Here is a 10,735-nt window from a genome sequence, read left to right on the forward strand (position 1 = left end):
GCATGAAAAGTGGGGAACTCCCACGCGCCTCCCTCCCCTCCCCCCGCTGGACGGCTTTTTCTCCCTGCCCATAAATAACAACCCCCATCGCCGCCTGGTTTTCTCCCCAGGTGCCTAGAAGCTGCCGAGAAACCGCTTCCCCAGAGATGCACATTTCCGAACAACAAGCTTTGCAAGGAGGATTGCAAGCAAATAGGACCCAGTCTGCCGTCGCTGCAGCAGCTGGGAGAGCATAGCAGATTTGCTAATGCCTCGCACGTAGTGTTTTGCAGGAACTTCAGATCAATCTGGATGGTGGGGAAGAGAGGGGGAGCCTTGGCTGCATGATAATCCAGCTTTCATATTGCCCACCACCTCCCCTCACATTTCCACTCCACCCCACGCCCCTCACCATCAAATTAAAACCTCTTGAGCATCCCCAGGTACTTGCCAGCGGTGCGTGTGTGTGTGCTCAGGAAAGGACCCTACCCCACCCCACCCAGAGGCATCTAACCCGGCTGAAGGAACGCCCATAGCCGAGTCCAGATTCTCGGATGCTAATGTGGTTAGATGTAGCCGGAGCCCTGGCGATGCTCACGTTGGGCGGGAGCCCCCGAAATCCTCGCAGGGCTCCCTGACAGTTTGGGACCTGATCCTCTTTCTGAGACCTTGAAACTTCGGCAGGTCGTTAGCATGGGGACACAGGATAAGGAGGAAAAGGGTTTGTACTCTCAGGATGTCTGACTCGGACGGGGGTGAGTGGGCTGTTTTGTGCGGGGTGGGTGGGTGGGTGGCGGCGGAGGGGGGAAGGCTGTGTGTTGCTTTGACATCTAGCGAGGAAACGAGGATGGGTGAGGCATCCATCTGCCATGGCTCTCCGGCTGGACTTAATGCAACAGGATGGCATTGACCTTGGTTAGCTGGGCAGTGTCGGTTTCTTCCCTGGCAACGACGCCCAAGACTCGGTTGTTGCTGCCTCTGCTTGCTACCTCTCTCTTGTTATGACCAGGTAATGTCTAGCAGCCGAAGGTGGGAGGGGGATTGCCGGAGATCTCATTTTGCTTTTGTGCATAGAGCACCTAAATCAAGGGTGCTATTTGCAGAGGGGATAGGAAAGCCTGCTGGATGCTGAAGGATTTTTAGTGGGTGTTGAGCAGCCCAGGTCCCTAACATATTTACTCGACAACAAGTCCTGGTGCTGGTTGCAGTGGGCTTCCCTTTGCAACCAGAGGGAGTCATATCCCACGAGGCTTCAGATGCAACCGAGGACTGGCTTGTTTTTAAAAATGTACATGCTGCTGCGTTAACCTGTTCAGTATATGTATGCATACTGTACTAGCATGTTAACAAGCCAGTCTAGCCACACTGACGCTAGCAGGTACCCCAGCGACACACAATCTCCTTCCGCTGCCCACAAAAGGCAAGTATTATTAGGGCATAGACAGCGGTTGGTGAACGTACTAGACGAGATCTCTCATCAAGGAAATATAGTTCATTAGTGTTATGTATTATGCATTCCAAAAGGAAAGTGTTGCCTTCTCTGCAAGGTAAGATTTCGGTTGTTCGTGTTTGTTGGCTCGGAGGCAACCTGCTGTTGCTCCAAAGTGGCAAAGAAAAAAAATTGCAAAAGCCAGGCAATACCTTACAGGAGTACCATAAAGGCCAAATCTGCAAGATGGCTGTCCACACAAGGGATGAGGGAGGAATTTGATTCTGTTCACATTTAAAAGGGAATCTATCAAATTTCTACTTTCTGAAACAATATGAGAACTGAGACACCACCATCCTTTGAAGTTTCCACATATCCAAATTTTGCAATGCGGCTCTCCAACTAACCAGGCTTTTCATTATTAAAAAATTGCATATTATAGGGGAAATGTGCATAAGGAATAATATGTTGGTAAAAAATGACATACAAAAATGCTTTCTATTAGGAAAAATGCTTGCAAAAAATGTGTGTGTTAGTCAAAACTGTATACAAAAATGTGCATATTCGGAGAAATTCGCACCAAAATGCTGATAAATTTTTGTGAGGATTTTTTTTAAAAAATCACAATTTGCTGCACAAATCTAGAGAAATGAATCTATGAATGGAAAAATTAGAAACTGGGAGAACCAGAATTGACAGATTTTTTCCACCCCCAGTCCACACCCCAAACAGCACAGTGGCAACACCCACATTTTAGCACCCTATTGATGTTGGATCTTAACTATTCTACATAAAAGATATGTGTCATCTTAGAGCCATTCCAAAATATGTGCAATTGCAATAAATGCACAGTTGCCACTTATTTGCCGCTGGAGATCTAGGCATCTTTCCTTCAAGTAGTATTTGGGTTGCAAAGGTATTGCATTACCTCAATACTGCTCAAGGCACAGCTATCAATGGGAAAACACACCTTTTTCCCCCCAGTGAGGGTATTGCCTGCCATTGATGATTGGCATAAGAAACAAACAAAGCTGTGTGAGTGTCATTAGGTGTGGCCATGCCAATAACAACTTTGCAGTGCACTGCTGTGCATCTTTACTCAGAAGCAAGCCTCACTGTGTTCAATAGGGCTTTCTCATGGAAAAGGGTCCATAAGATTGCAGACTTGTGCGAAGTTGTGCACTCCTTGGCTTCGGCACTGGAACACACCACATTGAGATAGGGCAACCCCACCCTGTTTGGTTATGTGAGAAAAGCCTGTAGCACTATTGATGATGGGATGGGGGCATTGCTATTTATAACAATGATAATGATCCATATGACATTTTCTTGTAAGCATTTAATTCAAAGCACTTGGTACCCATTTACCATAGAAATCCTTACAGCATCGCTGCAAAGCAGGCCTATATGTACAGATTGTAGAGTAGTGTGCTGGTTCTGGCGGTGAGAAATAGTTGTTTGCCTATTCAGTCATCCTAACCATGCCTACTCAGAAGTCCCACTGAATCCAGTTGGACTTACTCCCAGGTAAGTGGGGTTAGGATTTCAGCCTGTGATTTCCAGCTGGGGATCTCTCAGTTCATGTCGTTTACACTAGCCCAGCCAAGGAGGGAGGTCTGCATTTCCATTTTTATTCTCTGGAAAGGTCCATAAAGCGATCCTTTAAATAAAAATAAAAACAAATCAGGCTATCAGATAGCAGTGGACCGGAACAAGGAGTACAGTGGCTGCTTTTGACCTTCACAGTCACGAATTCTCATTTCCAATCCAGTCTTTGAAACTAAAGTAGATGATGAAATATGATTATAGCTCTGATGAAATATTCCCATCCCTTTTTCATCTCCTTTCTCGAAGAGATCTGGGTAAGTCTTTCAAGGATTGGTTTCTTCAGCTGTTGCTTTTAAAACCTTATTTTCTCCTGTGTTAACCTGCTCACTATATGTGGACAGCGATATATTAACAAGCCTGTGCATGGCAACGCATAGGAAGAGTCCTGCTGGATGAAGTCAGTGCAGGATCCTGTTCTCACAGTGGTCAACCAGATGCCTGTAGCAGGATCTGCAGGTTCCAGCAAGTGGTATTCAGAAGCATACTGTTTCAACAGTGAAGGTAGAATACAGCCATCAGGGTTAGTAGCCATTGATAACCTTCTCCTCCTGGAATTTGCCTAAACCTCTTTTAAAGCCATCCAAATTGGTGGCAATCAGTGCCTCCCATGGAAGGGAGTTTCATAGTTTAGCTATGTACCGCACAAAGAAGTCCTTTATTTAGCCTGTCCCCAATCTCCCAACATTCAGCTTTGTTGGCTATCCATTGACTACCCAAAGGTGGATCTACACATAGGGGAAGGGAGAGAGAGATGCTATATATAAGTCAGAAATTAAATCGTTATAACAACAGAAAAGGAAAAAAAACACTATGTAAAATCGCATAGAAAAGTTTTTTGCTCTACATCGCCATCTGGTGATGCTTGTTTATAACACATTCAAAACACGTGTGTTGTTGTTTTTTACTAATGTAGCTAAGCCCCAGGTTAAGTTGGAAGAGCCGTTGTTGTTAATTTCATTTCTATACCGCTTTATATGTTGTTGAAAAATATCTCAAAGCACTTTACAGCCTACAATAAAGCATCAAATAAAACAATCCAGAATAAAACATTACCGAAGAAAGTCAAGTATACATTCAAAGCAACATAATTAACAGGAAACTAAAATACTATCTTGAAGATTTCAAAACAAAACGTTACCAAAGGAAGTCAAATACAAAATGCACATTTGAAGCAGCATAATTAGCAGGAGAATAAAATATTATCATTGCTGCTGGTGTTGCTGCCAACCCTGACAATGGTGGTTTGTGGTGGCTGGCAACTATAGCATCAACTCAAGCTTGATGACCTGGGTCTGCACTAAGAGACAGCCAAGGTGGTTTGTAAACTGTGGTTCAGTGACAGAACATCCACTTTGCATGCAAATCTGTCTTGCGCTAGCAGACAGGTGAGTTTTCAATTTGCACAACAGAGGAATCCAACGAAAGAATTGCACTAGCAGAAACTAATTTCACAGCAGATTGTACAATCTATATTGCAAAGGAAGTTACCAGCAACGTGCTTGTGCAATTTCTTGTGCAGCCGCATTCTGCTGGTCCATACATTTTGCCAGCAGAACAGGTATAACATTAAGTGACACTGGATACAATCCACAACACACACACACACACACACACACACACATGCACTTTAGGTGGGCCCATAAAAGTCGAATAAAACATTCAGACATAAAACTGCATTTTCAAATCTCCCCTTTTCTGTTTGCTACAGTATTATTGTGTGTTCTTGCTCTGATATAGAAAACATGCCAGCTAGTAGCTACCTCATTCCTTCTGAAAGAGACCTGAATTCAATTCAGCACTTGCCTGTTTGCACCACAACTAAAACAGCTCAATGATTTAACCTTTTTTTGATGTCTCTACAGCTGTTCAAACTTCAGGAAAGCCTGGAAGTGTGCCTTATATCAATGCATCAGGTACCATTTATCAGTTACAATACATAAACTTTTAACTTGCTTTGGTGATTTCACTATGTAACTAGTTCTTTCACTTAAAAAAAAAATCTAAATGAAGAAATTGTTTTATGACCTGCATGCTGGCAAACATGGTAATAATAATAATAATGTTTTAACTTCTATAAAGCTTTTTTGAGTGTTCAAAATACAAGGCATACATTGTTGTTGTTTGTTTGTTTGTTTGCTGAATTTTTATACCGCCCTATACCCGGGGGGTCTCAGGACGGTTCACAGAATAAAATCAAGATATAAAACCACAAAATACCTAATAAAAATAAAAACAACAACCCAATAGCCCAGGAGAAGTTGTTGAGACAATTTCCATGCAAGACAGACTATTGTCATCATTCTTGCATTGCAGATATTTGGGACTGTAAGCAGGCTAAGGATAAGAGGCAGGGACCTTAGCCCAGTGACACAGTGGATGCAGAAGGTTGTCACAGCAATCCTTTACGCCTCAGTTAAAAGGATCAGATGGCAAATAATTGAGACCCTGTTGGAGCCCCTAGAGAACAGCTGCCAGTCAGAGCAAACAGTATTGGGTTAGATGAACAAAATGTCTGACCTTGTATAAGGATAGTGGGATACCGGGATAGTAAAAATAAAAAAGGTAAAGGACCTTTGGACGGTTAAGTCCAGTCAAAGGCAACTATGGGGTTGCGGTGCTCATCTTGCTTTCAGGCTGAAGGAGCTGGCATTTGTCCACAGACAGCTTTCCGGGTCATGTGGCCAGCATGACTAGACTGCTTCTGGTGCAACAGAACACTGTGACAGAAACCAGAGTGCATGGAGATGCCGTTTACCTTCCCGCCACAACGGTACCTATTTATCTACTTGCACTGGTGTGCTTTCAAACTGCTAGGTTGGCAGGAGCCGGGACAGAGCAATAGGTGCTGGGGATTCGAACCGCCAACCTTCTGATTGACATTCCCAAGAGGCTCAGTGGTTTAGACCACAGTGCCACCCGCATCCCTTACAGCTTGCTTACGGCTGGTGTTATACTTAAAGTAGGAACTTCCCAAATCACACTTTTAGCCATTAAACTAAAGCAGCTCACTCACTACTGTAGCAGACTTTCTCCAATTTTGCAGGGACAGTCTTGGATTCAGGCAGCAGCCTAATGCTATCTCTACAACCAAAATATGCCTCCTGTTTTTGTTCGCAGGCGAAGAAGTGAAAATCTCGAAAGCCCAGCAGGATGTGAAGCCCAGAGATGAGCAGTAACTACTGCAACAACGCGTCATTGAGCATGAGTGTCAACGAGGTGTCCACCTTTCCCCTCACTCTGGAACAAAAAACCGGCTTTGCCTTCGTGGGGATCCTGTGTGTCTTTTTGGGACTTCTGATTATCAGATGCTTCAAAATCTTATTAGACCCTTATAGCAGTATGCCATCCTCCACGTGGGAGGATGAGGTGGAAGGGCTGGATAAGGGGACGTTTGAATATGCGCTTGCATGAAATACTCCAAAAACAAATTACCCTGCCTTAATTCTTATGTGTGTTTTTTCATTTGGGGTGGAGGGGTGGGGAAGGGGCCCTGGAATTCCTTAGTAAGGATGCATTTGTAACAGACCCCTATGTTTTGAAGACATGGGGGTGGCATTTTTGCTTTGTTTTGTTAAATAAAGGCTTTGTTGCAGATTCATAATCATTTTCACATAGTTTCTGCTTTGGCATGCTACTGTGCAGGCAGTTCATTTTTTCTGGGGGATACGCAGGGGTACACATACCCCTAAACATTTTGTGAATCTAAGCTTGGCTTCATTGAGGGGCAGTATTTCAATATGAGTAGGAAAAATGAGAGTACCCCTAAACATTTTTTTAAGGGGGGGGGAAGCACTGTGTGCAGGTAAGAACGAAGTGTGCAAAGGTGTGCCAATAATTGTGCAAATGAAAAAGAAGTTGTGAGGAATGAGGACATTTAAAGCATGGGTAGGCAAACTAAGGCCCGGGGGCCAGATGCGGCCCAATCGCCTTCTGAATCCGGCCCGCGGACGGTCTGGGAATCAGCGTGTTTTTACATGAGTAGAATGTGTGCTTTTATTTAAAATGCATCTCTGGGTTATTTGTGGGGCATAGGAATTCGTTCATTATTTTTTCCCACCCAAAATATAGTCCGGCCCCCCACAAGATCTGAGGGAGTGTGGACCGGCCCCCTGCTGAAAAAGTTTGCTGACCCCTGATTTAAAGCATGGTCAAGATTTGCAAGTCCAACCTGAACAGAAAATTATAGCGCCTTGATTTTAGCCTTGAAGACCAGACATTCAGTGGCGTAGAGTGGTGGGTGCAGGGGGGGCCAGCCGCACCGGGCGCAACATCTGGGGGGGACGCTTGCACTCGCAGCTCTCTGCCCCTACCTGGCTCACTCACTCTCTCTCACTGCAGTGCTGGCTGTGCGAATCCGATCCGAGCCGCCGGGTTGCCGCCCACTGTGGAGGGGAGGGTGCCAGGCGTGCGGTGCGGTGCGGTGTGGAGAGAGAGTGAGGGAGTATCTGAGGGAGGGACAGTGCAGCGGGGGGGGGCGCAAATTACTTGCCTTGCCCCGGGTTAGGGGGCGCAAATTACTTGCCTTGCCCCGGGTGCTGACAACCCACGCTACGCCACTGCAGACATTCCTAGGCCAGGCACAGAGAGAGATGGAACTAATCAAGAGTTTGCTTTTATGGGGCTGGGGAGAGAAGAGGATCAACACCCCCCGCCCCATCTTTATCTCTCTCCTTCAGGGCACCCAGAGGTGTTGAGAGCCCTCCTTCTGACCCAGGAACACCTAGAAGGGCCTAGCTTGGAGCGGTCCTTACTTCTGCTTACTGTCTCACACAATGAAGACTACGTGAAAAAGCTCAAAGAAGACACAAAGAAGAGGCAGTAACTAGTTGCGCCTCAAGGTCACCTCTTAGCTCATACAGCGAGAACGAGAGTGACAATATTTGACAGCTGTTCAATTCCATTTTTAAGAAATGCTGGAATCAAAATTTCATCTCAGCCTTGTCACTCTTGTTAAAGAGGTGCTCGGAGAGCCCGCTGAGATAAAGCCAATCGGCACAGACAGACCATTCATTCATCTCTATAATTTCATATTGTGCCATTTGCCTTATAATCTAGACAAATGACAACCAAGGGAATTGCGGGGTCTGTTGGCTAAACGAAAATGCCACTCAGGCTGCGCTGGATCTTAAAGGGAAAGCTGGGAACGTGAAAGCCAAAGTCCAAAGAGAGGAGCGGGTTCAATTGCTGCAGGAAATAGGAATACAATGGAGGTAACAGTGCAGCGTGTGAGAATGATCTAGCAGGACTAGGGAACATTCCTTCTGGAGGCCTTCATGAGACACAGTGTGACATTTAAGAGAGTCAGTTTGCCTCCAGACTGACAATATTTTTTGGAAGTATTCCAGTGAATACAATAAATTCAGTCTCTTCCTTTTTTATTGTACATTCACGATCATTTGTTCTCACAATGGTATCAGGGCAGTTATATGGAATCCCATTTTGAATACTGTTTGTGCCTGCAAGCCCGCTCACCCTTTCGCGTGTGGCGACACTGCGGGATGCAGGAGGCGTCACTGGGGCCCCGATGGGAGAATTCAACCTGGCTGGACCCTGCTTTGGAAAATGGAGATGCAGGCTACAGCTTGGGCTGTGCAGGGGGCGGAGCCAATGAAGCTGGGAGTGGGCTTCCCTTGGATCCGCCCCTCGCTCATTTAAGCAGCCAGCACCCTGGGCTTGGCCGGTTTCATTTTGGGGTGGACACACTGCTTCGTTTCCAGTTAGTGCATGCCCCATAACTTCCTGAGTCGAGTGGCGTAGCGTGGGGGGTGCAGGGGGGGCCAGCCGCACCGGGCGCAACATCCTGGGGGGGGCACTCACACTCGCAGCTCTCTGCCCCTACCTGGCTCACTCACTCTCTCTCACTGCAGTGCTGGCTGTGCGAATCCAATCCGAGCCGCCGGGTCGCCGCCCACTGTGGAGGGGAGGGTGCCAGGCGTGCGGTGCGGTGCGGAGAGAGAGCGAGGGACTATCTGGGGGAGGGACAGTGCAGCGGGGGGGGGCACAAATTACTTGCCTTGCCCCGGGTTAGGGGGCGCAAATTACTTGCCTTGCCCCGGGTGCTGACAACCCACGCTACGCCACTGCCTGAGTCGACAACTCTTCATACCACAATTTTCCCCCAGTTGGTTTGTTTTTCTCCCACTTTCATTGGGCTAAAGCTTGTAAACCTATAGTGAGCTATCAAATGCACAAACTAAAAGAGCCAACAGTTCAAGCACACAAGAACTATCTTGTTGTATCAGGCCAAAGGGCCACCTAACATTTGTTGCAACTGTGGTTCATCGGGAGTTGTTGGACTCCCAACTCCCACCAGTCCCATCAAGCATGACCAATGGTCAGGGATTTTATTTGTTTGTTTATATTTCATGGAAATTTATATACCACATGACTGAGGGGGGGGGCTCAAAGTGGTTTATGAAAAAACGATAAAACAATAAAATTATCACAATAAAATAGAATAAAACAAATCAAAACTCCTACAAACTTTATAAAGATCTGGGTAGCCTTATCTGAATGAGAATGTCTTCAGCAGGCGCTGAATGGAATTCAGCAAAGTATGATGGGAGTTGTCCATTAAAGTCTGGAAGGTCACAGGTGCCCCATCAGTGATTTGATCGTTTGTCAGGCAGTGGCATAGCGTGGGGGGTGCAGGGGGGCGGCCGCACCGGGCGCAACATGGGGGGGGGCGCGCTCGCAGCTCTCTGCCCCTACCTGGCTCACTCACTCTCTCTCACTGCAGTGCTGGCTGTGCGAATCCGATCCGAGCCGCGGGGTCGCCGCCCACTGTCGAGGGGGGGGTGCCAGGCGTGCGGTGCGGTGCGGTGCGGAGAGAGAGCGAGGGACTATCTGGGGGAGGGACAGTGCAGTGGGGGGGGGGCGCAAATTACTTGCCTTGCCCCGGGTTAGGGCGCGCAAATTACTTGTCTTGCCCCGGGTGCTGACAACCCACGCTACGCCACTGTTGTCAGGTACTTCTACATGGATGCTTTCTGCCTATTTTCCTCCTCATTCCACTTTAATCAGGATAGCTATCTTCCACACATTTCCAGATTCCATGGGTGGTATTCAATTAAGTCTTACTTGGAGTAGTAGCCCCATATAAATTAATGAACACAACAAAGAAGCCTTGATTTCAATAGATCTACTCTGAGTATCCTCTGTATTTATATCCACTGTATCCCATCCACAGTGGGGGTAGGGGTGCGTGACTGACTGAGTCTTTTCTCCATGCTTCAGGGCAGACCCCCCCCCCCCAAAGTACTTCTTCACACACCATATAAACTATGGAATTCATTCCCACGATGATGGTCACCAACTTGGATGGCTTTAAAAGAATCATTTTGCATTCTTATATAACCGCCCAAAATCAAATGAATGGCAGCACTTAGATGTTAAAGGATGGCGTGGTGATAGTAAGAATCCTGTGTTTTCTTCAGGATAAAGATAGCGTAAGGTTTTGTTCTTTTGCTGTCACCCTCGAACAGTTTTTAACTTCTTAGATAGGATAATCTAGTGAGTGTTATCTTCAAATGTCCATTTTTACCAAGAAACAGGTTGCCATACTCACAACTAATTTTTGCTGAATCACGCCCAGTGCCTAAAGTGAAAGAATGACCTTCCTAAGCTTCAAGGGTATAAATAAAAAAAATCCAACGTATTGGCATGAATATTTAATTACTTTTAAACATTGCTACATAGTCATTATTTCAGTAGCACATG

The 10,735-nt window shown here is 46.2% G+C and overlaps 1 protein-coding gene across 5 annotated transcripts; it reads left to right on the forward strand.

Moving 5' to 3' along the window:
• The first annotated feature begins 127 nt into the window (after nucleotides 1-127).
• Nucleotides 128-6,617, forward strand: CTXN2 (cortexin 2). 5 transcript variants are annotated; one of them, XM_083412365.1, is made up of 3 exons: nucleotides 128-422; nucleotides 4,879-4,929; nucleotides 6,134-6,617. In XM_083412365.1, exon 3 carries the CDS (start codon nucleotides 6,182-6,184, stop codon nucleotides 6,425-6,427), a length of 246 nt encoding a protein of 81 aa, XP_083268491.1. In that variant the 5' UTR covers nucleotides 128-422; nucleotides 4,879-4,929; nucleotides 6,134-6,181; the 3' UTR covers nucleotides 6,428-6,617. The 5 variants fall into 5 exon arrangements, with proteins under 5 accessions (XP_083268491.1, XP_083268490.1, XP_083268488.1 ...); XM_083412364.1 differs by lacking the exon at nucleotides 128-422 and adding an exon at nucleotides 455-734; XM_083412362.1 differs by lacking the exon at nucleotides 128-422 and adding an exon at nucleotides 456-700.
• The last annotated feature ends 4,118 nt before the right edge of the window (nucleotides 6,618-10,735 follow it).

Source organism: Podarcis tiliguerta (genome assembly GCF_965153285.1).
Source record: "Podarcis tiliguerta genome assembly, chromosome: 14".
In the NCBI taxonomy this organism is placed as follows: Eukaryota; Metazoa; Chordata; class Lepidosauria; order Squamata; family Lacertidae; genus Podarcis; species Podarcis tiliguerta.